General features: G+C 42.5%; 1 protein-coding gene across 2 annotated transcripts in view; it reads left to right on the top strand.

Moving 5' to 3' along the window:
- The window catches only part of atf6 (activating transcription factor 6), a 137,927-nt gene that overhangs the window by 99,371 nt on the left and 19,528 nt on the right, over positions 1-19,028 (top strand). For both annotated transcript variants that reach the window (XM_014123468.2, XM_014123469.2), the window contains exons 12-14: positions 3,136-3,238; positions 9,388-9,452; positions 11,968-12,079. In XM_014123468.2, the coding sequence (XP_013978943.1) occupies positions 3,136-3,238; positions 9,388-9,452; positions 11,968-12,079 (280 nt within the window). The remainder of the gene's footprint in view (positions 1-3,135; positions 3,239-9,387; positions 9,453-11,967; positions 12,080-19,028) is intronic.

The following is a 19,028-nucleotide window of genomic DNA, read 5'->3' as shown; positions in this document are numbered from 1 at the left end:
GGGTTACCCGCTGTTTCACTCTGCCCTAGGGTTACACTCTGTTTCACTCTGCCCTAGGGTTACCCGCTGTTTCACTCTGCCCTAGGGTTACACTCTGTTTCACTCTGCCCAAGGGTTACACTCTGTTTCACTCTGCCCTAGGGTTACCCGCTGTTTCACTCTGCCCTAGGGTTACCCGCTGTTTCACTCTGCCCTAGGGTTACCCGCTGTTTCACTCTGCCCTAGGGTTACCCGCTGTTTCACTCTGCCCTAGGGTTACCCGCTGTTTCACTCTGCCCTAGGGTTACCCGCTGTTTCACTCTGCCCTAGGGTTACACTCTGTTTCACTCTGCCCAAGGGTTACACTCTGTTTCACTCTGCCCTAGGGTTACCCGCTGTTTCACTCTGCCCTAGGGTTACCCGCTGTTTCACTCTGCCCTAGGGTTACCCGCTGTTTCACTCTGCCCTAGGGTTACCCGCTGTTTCACTCTGCCCTAGGGTTACCCGCTGTTTCACTCTGCCCTAGGGTTACCCGCTGTTTCACTCTGCCCTAGGGTTACCCGCTGTTTCACTCTGCCCTAGGGTTACACGCTGTTTCACTCTGCCCTAGGGTTACACTCTGTTTCACTCTGCCCTAGGGTTACCCGCTGTTTCACTCTGCCCTAGGGTTACCCGCTGTTTCACTCTGCCCTAGGGTTACCCGCTGTTTCACTCTGCCCTAGGGTTACACTCTGTTTCACTCTGCCCTAGGGTTACACTCTGTTTCACTCTGCCCTAGGGTTACCCGCTGTTTCTCTCTGCCCTAGGGTTACCCGCTGTTTCACTCTGCCCTAGGGTTACCCGCTGTTTCACTCTGCCCTAGGGTTACCCGCTGTTTCACTCTGCCCTAGGGTTACACTCTGTTTCACTCTGCCCTAGGGTTACACTCTGTTTCACTCTGCCCTAGGGTTACACTCTGTTTCACTCTGCCCTAGGGTTACACTCTGTTTCACTCTGCCCTAGGGTTACACTTTGTTTCACTCTGCCCTAGGGTTACACTCTGTTTCACTCTGCCCTAGGGTTACACGCTGTTTCACTCTGCCCTAGGGTTACCCGCTGTTTCACTCTGCCCTAGGGTTACCCGCTGTTTCACTCTGCCCTAGGGTTACACTCTGTTTCACTCTGCCCTAGGGTTACCCGCTGTTTCACTCTGCCCTAGGGTTACCCGCTGTTTCACTCTGCCCTAGGGTTACACTCTGTTTCACTCTGCCCAAGGGTTACACTCTGTTTCACTCTGCCCTAGGGTTACCCGCTGTTTCACTCTGCCCTAGGGTTACCCGCTGTTTCACTCTGCCCTAGGGTTACCCTCTGTTTCACTCTGCCCTAGGGTTACACTCTGTTTCACTCTGCCCTAGGGTTACCCGCTGTTTCACTCTGCCCTAGGGTTACACTCTGTTTCACTCTGCCCTAGGGTTACACTCTGTTTCACTCTGCCCTAGGGTTACACTCTGTTTCACTCTGCCCTAGGGTTACACTCTGTTTCACTCTGCCCTAGGGTTACACTCTGTTTCACTCTGCCCTAGGGTTACACTCTGTTTCACTCTGCCCAAGGGTTACACTCTGTTTCACTCTGCCCTAGGGTTACACTCTGTTTCACTCTGCCCTAGGGTTACACGCTGTTTCACTCTGCCCTAGGGTTACCCGCTGTTTCACTCTGCCCTAGGGTTACCCGCTGTTTCACTCTGCCCTAGGGTTACCCGCTGTTTCACTCTGCCCTAGGGTTACACTCTGTTTCACTCTGCCCTAGGGTTACACTCTGTTTCACTCTGCCCTAGGGTTACACTCTGTTTCACTCTGCCCTAGGGTTACACTCTGTTTCACTCTGCCCTAGGGTTACACTCTGTTTCACTCTGCCCTAGGGTTACACTCTGTTTCACTCTGCCCTAGGGTTACACTCTGTTTCACTCTGCCCTAGGGTTACACTCTGTTTCACTCTGCCCTAGGGTTACACTCTGTTTCACTCTGCCCTAGGGTTACCCTCTGTTTCACTCTGCCCTAGGGTTACCCTCTGTTTCACTCTGCCCTAGGGTTACACTCTGTTTCACTCTGCCCTAGGGTTACACTCTGTTTCACTCTGCCCTAGGGTTACACTCTGTTTCACTCTGCCCTAGGGTTACACTCTGTTTCACTCTGCCCTAGGGTTACACTCTGTTTCACTCTGCCCTAGGGTTACACGCTGTTTCACTCTGCCCTAGGGTTACACTCTGTTTCACTCTGCCCTAGGGTTACCCGCTGTTTCACTCTGCCCTAGGGTTACCCGCTGTTTCACTCTGCCCTAGGGTTACCCGCTGTTTCACTCTGCCCTAGGGTTACACTCTGTTTCACTCTGCCCTAGGGTTACACGCTGTTTCACTCTGCCCTAGGGTTACACTCTGTTTCACTCTGCCCTAGGGTTACCCGCTGTTTCACTCTTTATTCCCTCCTGATTCCAACCAGGGTTTCCCCCCCAAAAAACTTTGGGAAAGTTTCCAGAATTTTGCAACCCTACTTAGCCCCATCTCTAGTTCCTCCACATTAGGACTTAAGACTATGTACTCCTTTAAATAATGACATCTAAACCACAAGATTTAGTAAAGCAATGTCCATATCTGATTCAGGTGAATTAATCTCTTTCCTGGGTCTTTTTCAATAGTTAGATGGAAACCATTTAAGGCTTAGTTTATGCACGCTCAGAACATATCGGTTCTGGAGGTTCAGCATATGGACTCCATATGGACTCTTCATCACTGCCGCAAATTGGCTCCCGTGCTTTATGGAACAATTAATCAGACGTAGTGTTTCTTTACATGTCATAAAGATATGCCTTCATCGTGAATCCATTTAGATGGGTTTTAAGTCTTGTCTTATTGTTGGCTTTAATTAGAGAGAGAGTTTTAAAAATTCAAGTGTTGTATTATTATTAGTAGTAGTACTTGTACTATCTCAAAGTGCTACAGTGGCTGAATTAAAATCAAATCCGAGATGTAGACAGAGTAAGGACACAACTTATAGGCTTTAGATGGAGAAACCTATCACAGTAAAGCAGATGGGGACAGCCAACCAGATCTCTTCCAGTCTACGGAGTGCACATGTATGTGGAAATGTCTAAATGACTTGACTCAGTGATTTGGTTGACAGGTTGAACCATGAGCTGCGAGGCTGGGTCCATCGACATGAGGTGGAGCGGACCAAGACCAGACGCATGAGCAACAGCCAACACCGAGCCAACAGGACTATCCCTGTACGCACAGTACTGATGCATCTAGTAAAGCAGCACCCATCACACGCACACTCACACTCACACATATAATAAAAGATTTTCAAACTGTACAATAATCGATCTGTTATGTTAGGCCAGTTTAATAATCGATCTGTTGTGTTACGCCAGTTTAATAATCGATCTGTGATGTTAGGCCAGTTTAATAACCGATCTGTGATGTTACGCCAGTTTAATAACCGATCTGTGATGTTACGCCAGTTTAATAACCGATCTGTTATGTTACGCCAGTTTAATAATCGATCTGTGATGTTAGGCCAGTTTAATAATCGATCTGTGATGTTAGGCCAGTTTTTAATAATCGATCTGTGATGTTAGGCCAGTTTAATAATCGATCTGTGATGTTAGGCCAGTTTAATAACCGATCTGTGATGTTACGTCAGTTTAATAACCGATCTGTGATGTTACGCCAGTTTAATAACCTGTGATGTTACGCCAGTTTAATAACCTGTTATGTTACGCCAGTTTAATAACCTATCTGTGATGTTACGCCAGTTTAATAACCTGTTATGTTATGTCAGTTTAATAACCGATCTGTGATGTTAGGTCAGTTTAATAACCGATCTGTGATGTTAGGTCAGTTTAATAACCGATCTGTGATGTTAGGTCAGTTTAATAACCGATCTGTGATGTTACGCCAGTTCATGTTTTAAATTCTTAGGTCTTTTGGATCTCTTTTGACTATTTTTATCCTCTCCTCTACCCTGCCCCTCTCCCTCTCTTCCTCCCTTCTGCCTTTCCTCCTCCCCTCTCCCTCTCTTCCTCTCCTCTCCTCCTCCCCTCTCTTCCTCTCCTCTCCTCCTCCCCTCTCCCTCTCTCTTCATGGGAATGAACCTAATCCAGCAATCTTGGGAAAGTAAACACAACTGTTAAAGAAAGGATTTTAGTAATCACTTTCCCCTCTGCTCTCTCTCTTCCTCTTTGTTTAGCAGAATGAACAAAGCCCTCATCTAAACAGTCTGTCAGCTGATGATGGGTGTATGTGTTATCCCATGACAGTCCAATACTCAAGTTCCCACCCTCTCCAGTCCACATAGGCACTGTGTCAGAGAAGATGGAGATATATTTTCCCAGGACCCCTATAGACTTCTTGGGTTCTTATGATTCCAACATGTTGAAGGATTCCGATACAGAACAGCACCACTCTACAACGTGTTTTTAGGAGTGGGCAGGTCCACTACTCAGTGTTTGTTTATTGGACAGATGTAGAGGTGGAAAGATTGAGGACAGTTTGTTTGTTTATTGGACAGGACATTGGTAGACTATCATGATTTAGTTTCAAGAAAGGATTTGTACTTGTGTTAATGTTCTGTGAAGCTGGGGTGTTAGCTAATTGAAGTAATATTGATAGTTTGTAATGTGAAGCTAGGAGGTTAGCTAATTGAAGTAATATTGATAGTTTGTAATGTGAAGCTAGGTGGTTAGCTAATTGAAGTAATATTGATAGTTTGTGAATGTGAAGCAGGTAAAGTGAACTGTTCAACAAAAAACTGTGGCTTAGTTAGGTCAGAATGACTGAGTTTCTACTGAAAGGAAACAGTTGAGTTGTTCAGCAATGAGCTGCACCTTCTGTTTTCCCTGTATTTACCATACACAGCCCCCTGAAACATGACACTCCTCTGTTTTCCCTGTATTTACCATACACAGCCCCCTGAAACATGACACTCCTCTGTTTTCCCTGTATTTACCATACACAGCCCCCTGAAACATGACACTCCTCTGTTTTCCCTGTATTTACCATACACAGCCCCCTGAAACATGACACTCCTCTGTTTTCCCTGTATTTACCATACACAGCCCCCTGAAACATGACACTCCTCTGTTTTCCCTGTATTTACCATACACAGCCCCCTGAAACATGACACTCCTCTGTTTTCCCTGTATTTACCATACACAGCCCCCTGAAACATGACACTCCTCTGTTTTCCCTGTATTTACCATACACAGCCCCCTGAAACATGACACTCCTCTGTTTTCCCTGTATTTACCATACACAGCCCCCTGAAACATGACACTCCTCTGTTTTCCCTGTATTTACCATACACAGCCCCCTGAAACATGACACTCCTCTGTTTTCCCTGTATTTACCATACACAGCCCCCTGAAACATGACACTCCTCTGTTTTCCCTGTATTTACCATACACAGCCCCCTGAAACAACTCTGTTTTCCCTGTATTTACCATACACAGCCCCCTGAAACAACTCTGTTTTCCCTGTATTTACCATACACAGCCCCCTGAAACAACTCTGTTTTCCCTGTATTTACCATACACAGCCCCCTGAAACACCTCTGTTTTCCCTGTATTTACCATACACAGCCCCCTGAAACACCTCTGTTTTCCCTGTATTTACCATACACAGCCCCATGAAACACCTCTGTTTTCCCTGTATTTACCATACACAGCCCCATGAAACACCTCTGTTTTCCCTGTATTTACCATACACAGCCCCATGAAACACCTCTGTTTTCCCTGTATTTACCATACACAGCCCCATGAAACACCTCTGTTTTCCCTGTATTTACCATACACAGCCCCATGAAACACCTCTGTTTTCCCTGTATTTACCATACACAGCCCCATGAAACATCTCTGTTTTCCCTGTATTTACCATACACAGCCCCATGAAACATCTCTGTTTTCCCTGTATTTACCATACACAGCCCCATGAAACACCTCTGTTTTCCCTGTATTTACCATACACAGCCCCCTGAAACACCTCTGTTTTCCCTGTATTTACCATACACAGCCCCATGAAACATCTCTGTTTTCCCTGTATTTACCATACACAGCCCCATGAAACATCTCTGTTTTCCCTGTATTTACCATACACAGCCCCATGAAACACCTCTGTTTTCCCTGTATTTACCATACACAGCCCCATGAAACATCTCTGTTTTCCCTGTATTTACCATACACAGCCCCATGAAACATCTCTGTTTTCCCTGTATTTACCATACACAGCCCCATGAAACATCTCTGTTTTCCCTGTATTTACCATACACAGCCCCATGAAACATCTCTGTTTTCCCTGTATTTACCATACACAGCCCCATGAAACACCTCTGTTTTCCCTGTATTTACCATACACAGCCCCCTGAAACACCTCTGTTTTTCCTGTATTTACCATACACAGCCCCCTGACCCACCATTACTACTTAGAAAGGCCTTAGCAGCCCAGTTGAATCGAAACAACATTAGCATTTTTGGTTTAATTTCTACTCATTCAAATAAATGAGCATACAGACATGTCTGTTTTTTAGTTTTGAGCCATTTGTTTGGGAGGTATTCACAGCTAGCTAGTTTGAAGGTTTTAATGAGAACCATCCAGGAAGTCAAGCCCAGGATGGCCCAGCTATGCTCTCATAAGAAAAACACTTGAGTTATGCCTGGAGCGATGTCATTTGTCTGGGGGAAACTGTGTGGCTGGCATGGCCCCTGAGCTAGAGATGGTCAGTGACTTGGGCTGTGTTTACACAGCGAGCCCAATTCTGATCTTTTGCCCAAATATTGGCAAAAGATGTGATCTGGTTTGTCGAAAGACCAATTAGTGGCAAAAAAATCTGAATTGGGCTGCCTGTGTAAACACAGCCTTGGTGATGTGACGTCTTCCTGAAATGGATAGTGTCACCCAGCTCTCTGCTGGAAAAAAGAGGCCAGGGAGCTTGTCATTGACTGTGTGGGATGAAAACACATACACACCTGGACATATACCGTAATTTCCGGACTATTAAGCGCACCTGAATATTAGCCGCACCCACTGAATTTAACAAAAAAGTATTATTTTGAACATAAATAAGCTGCACATGTCTATAAGCCGCAGGTGCCCGGTACATTGAAACAAATGAACTTTACACATGCTTTAACGAAACACAGCTTGTAACAAAAATAAATAGGCTTTAACGAAACACGGCTTGTAAAAATAAATAGGCTTTAACGAAACACGGCTTGTAAAAAAAAATTAAAAATTTGCAGTAAGCTTTAGTTGTCTTTTTGAGTCAATTCCTCACGCTGCTGTTTCCAACGTCTTATCATCGACTCATTAAGACCAAGCTCCCGTGCAGCAGCTCTATTTCCTTTTCCAACAGCCAGATCAATCGCCTTCAACTTGAAAGCTGCATCATATGCATTTCTCCGTGTCTTTGCCATGATGAGGGTGACAAAATGACTACCGTAATCAGAATGATGGGAAGTTTGAGAGCGCTCGATTTAATCTAAACAGTAAACAAAAAAGTTGTTTGACCTTAACCCGTTCGGCAATTTCATTGGTCTAATGAAAGCTTCATGCCGCCAAAAAACTGAGCACGTCACAGGATGTTATTTTTATTTTTTATTTTTAATTGAAAGCGGGAAAAATCCACATATTAGCCGCGTCATTGTTTAAGCCGCGAGGTTCAAAACGTGGGAAAAAAGTTGCGGTTTATAGTCCAGAAATTACGGTACTGTACCAACATACTATACTGTACCAACATACATACACACCTGGACATATACTGTACCAACATACTATACTGTACCAACATGCATACACACCTGGACATATACTGTACCAACATACTATACTGTACCAACATGCATACACACCTGGACATATACTGTACCAACATACTATACTGTACCAACATACATACACACCTGGACATATACTGTACCAACATACTGTACCAACATACATACACACCTGGGCATATACTGTACCAATATACATACACACCTGGACATATACTGTACCAACATGCATACACACCTGGACATATACTGTACCAACATACATACACACCTGGACATGTACTGTACCAACATACTATACTGTACCAACATACATACACACCTGGACATATACTGTACCAACATACTATACTGTATGAACATACATACACACCTGGACATATACTGTACCGACATACTATACTGTACCAACATACATACACACCTGGACATATACTGTACCAACATACTATACTGTACCAACATACATACACACCTGGACATATACTGTACCAACATACTATACTGTACCAACATACTATACTGTACCAACATACATACACACCTGGACATATACTGTACCAACATACTGTACCAACATACATACACACCTGGACATATACTGTACCAACATACTATACTGTACCAACATACTATACTGTACCAACATACATACACACCTGGACATATACTGTACCAACATACATACACACCTGGACATATACTGTACCAACATACATACACACCTGGACATATACTGTACCAACATACATACACACCTGGACATGTACTGTACCAACATACATACACACCTGGACATGTACTGTACCAACATACTATACTGTACCAACATACTGTACCAACATACTATACTGTACCAACATACTGTACCAACATACATACACACCTGGACATATACTGTACCAACATACATACACACCTGGACATGTACTGTACCAACATACTATACTGTACCAACATACTGTACCAACATACTATACTGTACCAACATACTGTACCAACATACATACACACCTGGACATATACTGTACCAACATACATACACACCTGCAAATATACTGTACCAACATACTATACTGTACCAACATACATACACACCTGGATATATACTGTACCAACATACATACACACCTGGACATATACTGTACCAACATACATACACACCTGGACATATACTGTACCAACATACATACACACCTGCATATATACTGTACCAACATACATACACACCTGGATATATACTGTACCAACATACATACACACCTGGACATATACTGTACCAACATACATACACACCTGGAAATATACTGTACCAACATACTGTATCAACATACATACACACCTGGACATATACTATACTGTATCAACATACTATACTGTATCAACATACATACACACCTGGACATATACTGTATCAACATACTATACTGTATCAACATACATACACACCTGGACATATAGTGTATCAACATACTATACTGTACCAACATACACAGCCAACAAATTTATCACCAGTAGTTTTCACTTCTTCATTAACATGTTCTAACCACTAACTCTCTCTCTTTCTGGTTCTCTCTCTCCTCTGTCTCTTTCTCTCCATACAGAAAGAGGATAAGAAGGCTGAGGTGTCCCAGGTCCTAACAGTCCAGTACACTGACTCCACAGAGAAGTGAGTGGAGGAGTGTATATATACAACATATATCTGATTTCTACATGCATGTCATGTTTACCTTATTCCAGTGTTCAGACTGTCAGTCTGCCTGAGAGTATCTATCTGATGTCTTTACTGCGTCAGTCTGCCTGGGAGTATCTATCTGATGTCTTTACTGCGTCAGTCTGCCTGGGAGTATCTATCTGATGTCTTTACTGCGTCAGTCTGCCTGGGAGTATCTATCTGATGTCTTTACTGCGTCAGTCTGCCTGGGAGTATCTATCTGATGTCTTTACTGCGTCAGTCTGCCTGGGAGTATCTATCTGATGTCTTTACTGCGTCAGTCTGCCTGGGAGTATCTATCTGATGTCTTTACTGCGTCAGTCTGCCTGGGAGTATCTATCTGATGTCTTTACTGCGTCAGTCTGCCTGGGAGTATCTATCTGATGTCTTTACTGCGTCAGTCTGCCTGGGAGTATCTATCTGATGTCTTTACTGCTGGCTTTTTGACTTACACTCTTAGATCTGCCTCACAAAGCTTTTCCCATTTGTAAATCCGATTTATAAAACGGCTTTCAACTTTTCAGGACACCATACAACATTAAGTTACATATTCACTTGCAGTACAAGTTCTGTTTTTAGTATGAAATGGAAAAATGTAAATATTCTAAATATGACATTTTGTATTTGTGCCCCCAGAGGACTAATGTTTCTGTTTGCAATCATATTTTATTTTGGTACTACATTTTCCTCATGCTTTTGACTTTCCCACATTTGAAAATCAAGTTGATGGCCAACCAGACACTCTGGGGCATAGTAGCAGGCCCTGCCAAACCTTTAACCTTGACCCTGACTGTCTGTCATTAAAGTGGGATACAGACTGCAGAGAAGGACCACGTTTACATGCTCAGTTTTCCCGGATAGTTGCTCATATCCTGCTTTAGGTCTTATGCGGGATAAGCTGTTTACATGCACCTTTTGATTTCCCGCTCACAAGTATCCCTGTTTCCATGAATAAACAGGATATTCTTAATTTAAGTTCATATGGGTTAAATGGAATAGTAACTGAAATATGGACACTGATTGTAGGCCCATAACCTCTCACATGTAATATAATATTAACTCATGCAGAATTATGCATTTCTTGCAGTACAATTATACAAAAAAAATGTACATTTTGTCTTGGGAACAGGAGTGGGGAAATATCATTTCTTTCTTTCAGCATCTCTTGAGAAAACACAAATGTGCTGTGCATATAGCTGGTATATTTGACACTATTATGCAAGCAGACAGTATTTCAACCACAAAATATGCACCCAAGACAAACTGAAGTCTTATCAGAAACATGTTTCATAGTTTTCTCAGCTTTTCATTTCCTTAAAACTGGTCAAACTGATGACATTTGGACATTTTGCTATGGGAACAATCTTTCCACTGTTTTGAAATGTATTGTATTTTCTCCCCGGCCCCTAAACGAAACAGACAACTTTGCCGGTGTAAACTAGATTACTAATGCATTCATTCTATCTATGTAAGACATTCAGTTAATAAGACAGTTAACCCACTGTTCCCCGGTAGGCCGTCATTGAAAATAAGAATTTGTTTTTAACTGACTTGCCTAGTTAAATAAAGGAAAAATAAAAAATGTAATTCAGCTGAGCCGTAGTTTATTTAGTCTTCTGGGGCAACAAGTTATGACAGAAAAGAAGCTGCGTGTATCAAACTATAGTTGACAAACAAATGGCCTATGTCGGAAGTTATAGTAATCTGGCCTACCAAATGTCGGAAATTATAAGCAGACACATGTTAGCAGAAACATATCTAAATGAGGGTGAAAGTAGCCTAAGCCAGTAGACTATACGGTCCAGTATGGAGTATCAGCAAAACTATTTATGATGGAATTAGTATGGTGGATCAAACTGAGCAGGTAACCTACTTGTTTTAATGATTTGTTTGACAATCAGATGAAAACACCACACAACACCAATGATATGTGAAACTGAGCCTGTGCAGACCGCAAAAAACCCCACACTAAACGGGATACGATGTTTACATGCCAGAGTATCCCGTCTAAGATCAGCAAATCTCAGACATCTTATCCAGGTTTCTCATGACCCAGGAGACATTGTTTTTTGGGGTTATTGTAAATGGGATATGACGTTAAGTATCCCGAATAATAACAGGATATTAGTGTGTAAATGTGATCATTGACTAGGGCTTGTGTGTCTAGGGCTTGTGTGTCTAGGGCTTGTGTGTCTAGGGCTTCTGAGGTCCTAAGACTGAGGCTGGTGTGTAGTGGTCTGTTCTCCTGATGTTTTATCTGTGGATTTGATCAACTCTGTCAAAATGTATTAAATCTGTTATTCATCTTGTACTGCAAGAATGCACATGTTTGATTCCTGTGAAAACAAAAGCTCAACTGCATATTCATGCAAATGTCCCTGAGGAAAGGAGTTTAGAATCCGTTCTGGTGTTTGTTGTATACAGCGGAGCCTGTAACTGAAGTAAATATTGTCTCTCTCCCCCCCCACAGGAGCCCAGGTAATGAGCTGCAGGTGTACTACGCTCCTCACCGCACCTACAACGACTTCTTTGATGAGATTCATCGCCGTGGAGACACCTTCTACGTGGTGTCTTTCCGCAGGGTGAGCTTGGAATGACTTTAGAACGTTCGTTCATTTGATACATATTATACCACTTCAAAGGTAACCTAAACACAATCTATACCTGCTGGCTAGTTCACATTAAAATAATGTTTGATAGGTGACATCTATTCAGTAATATAAATCAGCTAAGGGGTGGATTTAGTTGCAGGCTTCCAGATACATTATTTCCATGTCCCTAGGGCTGGTTAGAGAAACACTGCAAATGCTGATGGGATACAGATGGATCGACTTATGGATTATTAATAACATATAAAAGGAAAAACACTGCAAATGTTTGCTCCGCTTTTCTTGGCCACCCTGTGTGCTCCTCACTCTTCTAAAGGAGAGACCTGTTTTCTCTCGAAGAGAGAGGGAACAGTGAGATGCCTCAAATATGACTCTATGTACATGTCTGTGATGTATTGTCTAGGTAGAACATCACAGATGCAGGGTGAAAGCCTGTACATGTCTGTGATGTATTGTCTAGGTAGAACATCACAGACAGATGCAGGGTGAAAGCCTGTACATGTCTGTGATGTATTGTCTAGGTAGAACATCACAGACAGATGCAGGGTGAAAGCCTGTACATGTCTGTGATGTATTGTCTAGGTAAAACATCACAGATGCAGGGTGGAAGCCTGTACATGTCTGTGATGTATTGTCTAGGTAGAACATCACAGATGCAGGGTGAAAGCCTGTACATGTCTGTGATGTATTGTCTAGGTAGAACATCACAGATGCAGGGTGAAAGCCTGTGAAATCATCACACACTGAGAGAGGCTATTAGTCCTAATCTACATCCAGGGGCCAGGTATTAGTCCTACTCTACATCCAGGGGCCAGGTATTAGTCCTAATCTACATCCAGGGGCCAGGTATTAGTCCTAATCTACATCCAGGGGCCAGGTATTAGTCCTACTCTACATCCAGGGGCCAGGTATTAGTCCTAATCTACATCCAGGGGCCAGGTATTAGTCCTACTCTACATCCAGGGGCCAGGTATTAGTCCTAATCTACATCCAGGGGCCAGGTATTAGTCCTAATCTACATCCAGGGGCCAGGTATTAGTCCTAATCTACATCCAGGGGCCAGGTATTAGTCCTAATCTACATCCAGGGGCCAGGTCCAAGACATTAGCATCAGTCAGCTCACACTCTGTCTGTGTTAAGGTTTGGATTTGGGTGGGAAGGGAAGGAAGGGTGTAGCTCCTCTTTCCAGCCTATCCCCAGGCCATTCATAATCACCAGTTAAACTGTGCCTAGAGGTTACTCTCTGGTTTTGTGATGAAACAAAGGTGTGGTTGAGTTTATTCTGCCGCTGTATCTTCTTGTTGTCTCGTCCTAAGGCCTATATATCACGGTGGCAAGGCATATGAAGACTGTTTGGCTGTCAACGTTGGTTATACAATTATTGCATCTGAGCTCCTAGAGTGTACGACTCTCCTTTTCCAAGTCCTAAGAACTATCAGTTTATACAGCGAACAACGCACTTATCAAAGAACAGGTTGTGATATGGATATTTCTTCTGGAGAAAGCTTCCCCGGTGATTTTACCCGCACTCCACTACTGAGTTTAACTTTGTTTTACCTGAGAGAGTCTGACCACCAATCAGAGACCTCTATGATGACACACCAAATGATGACCATCAATCAGAGACCTCTATGATGCCACACCTAATGTGTTTGATGGATCATTTTTGTCTTCTTCTAATGCCTCTTAAGAGGAAAGTAATAAAGTAACTGAAAGTAATCCGATTACGTTACTGAGTTTGGGTAATCTGAAAGTTATAGTACTGATATCAATTTTGGACAGGTAACTAGTAACTGTAACGGATTCCATTTAGAAAGTAACTTACCCAACCCTGGCGAGCAGACACAGCTCTACGTAAACTAGCCTGGATTGACCTCTCCCGTACACACTTCTTGTGCTCCAGCTCTGACTAAACAAAAGAAAACCAAATCTGTTAAAGGTTGCACAAGTTTCCATGGATTATAATTACTTCCATAAAGCCCTGGATCCCTATGTTCTCGGTTCCATCCCTTTGTAGACTATACCGCTGCACTTCCAGACACTCTAAACTGGGCCAAAGACCGAAAAAAAGGACACTTAATGACATTGTTTATTGGAAAAATAGCTAACATTAGGTAATGACTAATTGCAGTCAAAAACAGGCTTGTAAATTTGAAACTCTTCCTGCCGTCCATTCAAACAAAGACGTGTTCATGGTCCTGGGGCCAAGGCTGAGTCGGAACAGACCGGAGGATTAAAACTGACCTGCTTCTCACCACCTCTAGGCGCTCTCTCTCTCTCTTTCTTTCTCTCTTTCTCTTTCTTTTTCTCTCGCTCTCGCTCTCTCTAATTCAAGCTGCTTTATTGCCATGAGCAACAATGTATACAATATACATACATCACGCTCTCCGCAGCCAATATGATTAAGACCTTTAAACAGGTCAACATACACAAGGCTGCGGGGCCAGACGGATACCACGACGTGTACTGCGAGCATGCGCTGACCAACTGGCAAGTGTCTTCACTGACATTTTCAACCTCTCCCTGTCCGAGTCTGTAATACCAACATGTTTCAAGCAGACCACCATAGTTCCTGTGCCAAAGAACACTACGGTAACCTGCCTAAATGACTACCGACCCGTAGCATCTCACATCTGTAGCAATGCAATGCTTTGAAAGGCTGGTCATGGCTCACATCAACACCATTATCCCAGAAACCCTAGACCCACTCCAATTTGCATACCGCACCAACAGATCCACAGATGATGCAATCTCTATTGCACTCCACACTGCCCTTTCCCACCTGGACAAAAGGAACACCTATGTTAGAATGTTATTCATTGACTTCAGCTCAGCGTTCAACACCATAGTGCCCTCAAAGCTCATCACTAAGCTAAGGACCCTGGGACTAAACACCTCCCTCTGCAACTGGATCCTGGACTTCCTGACGGGCCGCCCCCAGGTGGTAAGGGTAGGTAACAACACATCCGCCCGCTGATCCTCAACACAGGGGCCCCTCAGGGTTGCGTGCTCAGTCCCTTCCTGTACTCCCTGTTCACTCATGACTGCACGGCCAGGCACGACTCCAACACCATCATTAAATTTGCAGATGACACAACAGTGGTAGGCCTGATCACCGACAACGATGAGACAGCCTATAGGGAGGAGGTCAGAGACCTGACTGTGTGGTGCCAGGACAACAACCTCTCTCTCAACGTGATCAAAACAAAGGAGATGATTGTGGACTACAGGAAAAAGAGGACTGAGCACGTCCCATTCTCATCGACCGGGCTGTAGTGGAGCAGGTTGAGAGATTCAAGTTCCTTGGCACACCAAGACAGTCGTGAAGAGGGCATGACAAAACCTATTACCCCCCAGGAGACTGAAAAGATTTGGCATGGGTCCTCAGATCCTTAAAAGGTTCTACATCATCGAGAGCATCCTGACTGGTTGCATCACTGCCTGGTATGGCAACTGCTCGGCCTCCGACTTCAAGGCACTACAGAGGGTAGTGCGAACGGCCCAGTACATCACTGGGGCCAAGCTTCCTGCCATCCAGGACTTCTATACCAGTCGGTGTCAGAGGAAGGCCCTAAAAATTGTCAGACTCCAGCCACCCAGGTCATAGACTGTTCTCTCTGCTACTGCATTTAATTACTTGTTACTTTTATCTGTTATTCGTAAGTAAGCATTTCACTGTAAGCTCTACACCTGTTGTAGTCGGCACATGTGACTAATACAATTTGATTTGACATTGTAATCAAATAATGAATTATAATCATTTAAAAGTGATTTAGTTAATTTAAGAATACATCATTTAAAATAACAATCAAATAGTAACAGTGAAGAGTAATAGGAAAATCAATAATATGGACTACTACTATTATAACTACTAAAATGAATGCTACCTCCGCTATTATTAACACTAATACTACAACTATCATTTCTACCTCTAATATCTCTACTACTACCATTACCACTAGTATCATTTCTACCTCTAATATCTCTACTACTACCATTACCACTAGTATCATGTATACCTCTGATATATCTACTACCATTACCACTAGTATCATTTCTACCTCTGATATATCTACTACCATTACCACTAGTATCATTTCTACCTCTGATATATCTACTACCATTACCACTAGTATCATTTCTACCTCTAATATCTCTACTACTACCATTACCACTAGTATCACGTATACCTCTAATATCTCTAGTATCATGTATACCTCTGATATATCTACTACCATTACCACTAGTATCATTTCTACCTCTGATATATCTACTACCATTACCACTAGTATCATTTCTACCTCTGATATATCTACTACCATTACCACTAGTATCATTTCTACCTCTAATATCTCTACTACTACCATTACCACTAGTATCACGTATACCTCTAATATCTCTAGTATCATGTATACCTCTAATATCTCTACTACCATTACCACTAGTATCATTTCTACCTCTGATATATCTACTACCATTACCACTAGTATCATGTATACCTCTAATATCTCTACTACCATTACCACTAGTATCATTTCTACCTCTAATATATCTACTACTACCATTACCACTAGTATCATTTCTACCTCTAATATCTCTACTAATATTACCACTAGTATCATTTCTACCTCTAATATCTCTACTAATGTTACCACTAGTATCATTTCTACCTCTAATATCTCTACTAATATTACCACTAGTATCATTTCTACCTCTAATATCTCTACTAATATTACCACTAGTATCATTTCTACCTCTAATATCTCTACTACTACCATTACCACTAGTATCATTTCTACCTCTAATATCTCTACTACTACCGTTACCACTAGTATCATTTCTACCTCTAATATCTCTACTACTACCGTTACCACTAGTATCATTTCTACCTCTAATATCTCTACTACTACCGTTACCACTAGTATCATTTCTACCTCTAATATCTCTACTAATATTACCACTAGTATCATTTCAACCTCTAATATCTCTACTACTACCATCATCATTACTACTACTACTACTACCATTACCACTAGTATCATTTCTACCTCTAATACCTCTACTACTACCATTACCACTAGTATCATTTCTACCTCTGATATATCTACTACTACCATTACCACTAGTATCATTTCTACCTCTATCTCTACTACTACCATTACCACTAGTATCATTTCTACCTCTAATATCTCTACTACTACCATTACCACTAGTATTATTTCTACCTCTAATATCTCTACTACTACCGTTACCACTAGTATCATTTCTACCTCTGATATATCTACTACTACCATTACCACTAGTATCATTTCTACCTCTAATATATCTTCTACTACCATTACCATTAGTATCATTTCTACCTCTAATATCTCTACTAATATTACCACTAGTATCATTTCAACCTTTGATATATCTACTACTACCATCATCATCATTACTACTACTACTACTACTACTACCATTACCACTAGTATCATTTCTACCTCTGATATATCTACTACTACCATCATCATTACTACTACCACCACCATCATCAAATTACTACGTTACCATCCCCTCTATTACTCTTACCACTATTATTTGGAGTAATAATCACAACAATAATAATGATTATGATGATAATAATAGCAATAATACTAATAATAAGTAAGTTACTTCTTACTGTGCAGATGTTATTATTCAGTGTCCCTCAGGCTAATCCAATGATTGCCAAGGTCAGGGTTCATGTCATGAACTCTTGTCTCAAAGGAAATCACAAACAAACCCTTGTTGAGGAAGTGTTGACATGGCGACTACAGAAACCATGACGACAGTTGTGTTCTCTTTGGTCATTACATGTTGTTGATGGGAAGGTGGTCTTCTGACCTCAGTGAGACTTCCTGTTTAAATTAAAGTTAAGGGCTTGATTCAATCAGTAGGACAGAAGATCAGCGTTATTGCGCAATTGACATTTAAAGGCAATGTTTCCGAGTTTGCACAGACTGCATTCACGGTAAACGCTGCATATGTTGGCACAATCTAAAAATACCTTTAAATTTAAACTGCGCTACTACAAAGCAGATTTCCTACGCCACGGATTGAATCAAGCCCTGAATTGTAAAAAATCTGAAGGTCAAGTGCCAGTCTATCTGGTTACAGAAGGAACTGAGCAGGACTGGACTGGACAGCGTAGTCTGGCCAGGGAAAGACCACTAACCTCTGCCCTGTCTAACCTTGGACCTCAGTGCTCACTCGTCAATAGTCTTAAGACTTTAAACCATATTTGAGACACAGCCATATTGGATGTCTCTTCCTCCATGATCTCTGAGGGAAAAAAAAAGTCTGTTTGACTTTATATTGGGATAGTTAATGGCTGACTTTTCTGCCCTTGTCAACAGCATCACAAGAGGCTTAAAGGGGATCAATTCTGTAATGATTTTATGAGAGAGGGGATGAAGGTAGAGATTGATAGAGGGAGGGAGTCGGAGAAAGATGGGGAGTTGTAAGGAGGGATGGAGAGACCGCTAAAGGAGAGTGGAAGGGAACTCCTCCAGCTCTGTGACGTGCTGAGCCCACAGCTTGTCACCCCGTTGTCCACGGTGATCGGTTTACATTTTTACAGCCCGTTATTAGCTCTGCCGCTTTATTATTTGCTTGTGTTTTGTTTCCTGGGTTTCAGCAGGGTATTTCCTGGGTTTCAGCAGGGTGTTTCCCAGAGAGGGGGTGTGGCTTTTGTTTTTGTTCCCCTTCGTGTGATGGTGATGTGACTATAAGCCTGCCAAAGCTCTGGACTTCATTTGAGATTTGTTTTTGTTTTAAATCCAACATTTTCTATAGCAGACTAACTAGAGGCACTAATTCTTGCCTTCCTGTACTGTAGTCTGCTGTAACAGTGATCAGTCTGCACCCTGTATCCACTCTGACCCTGTGGACAGCAACGTTC

The sequence above is a fragment of the Salmo salar genome, chromosome ssa10 (assembly GCF_905237065.1).
Source record: "Salmo salar chromosome ssa10, Ssal_v3.1, whole genome shotgun sequence".
NCBI classification, from domain to species: Eukaryota; Metazoa; Chordata; class Actinopteri; order Salmoniformes; family Salmonidae; genus Salmo; species Salmo salar.
Note: the sequence above shows the minus strand (reverse complement) of the source record. Positions and strands in the feature narration are given on the sequence as shown.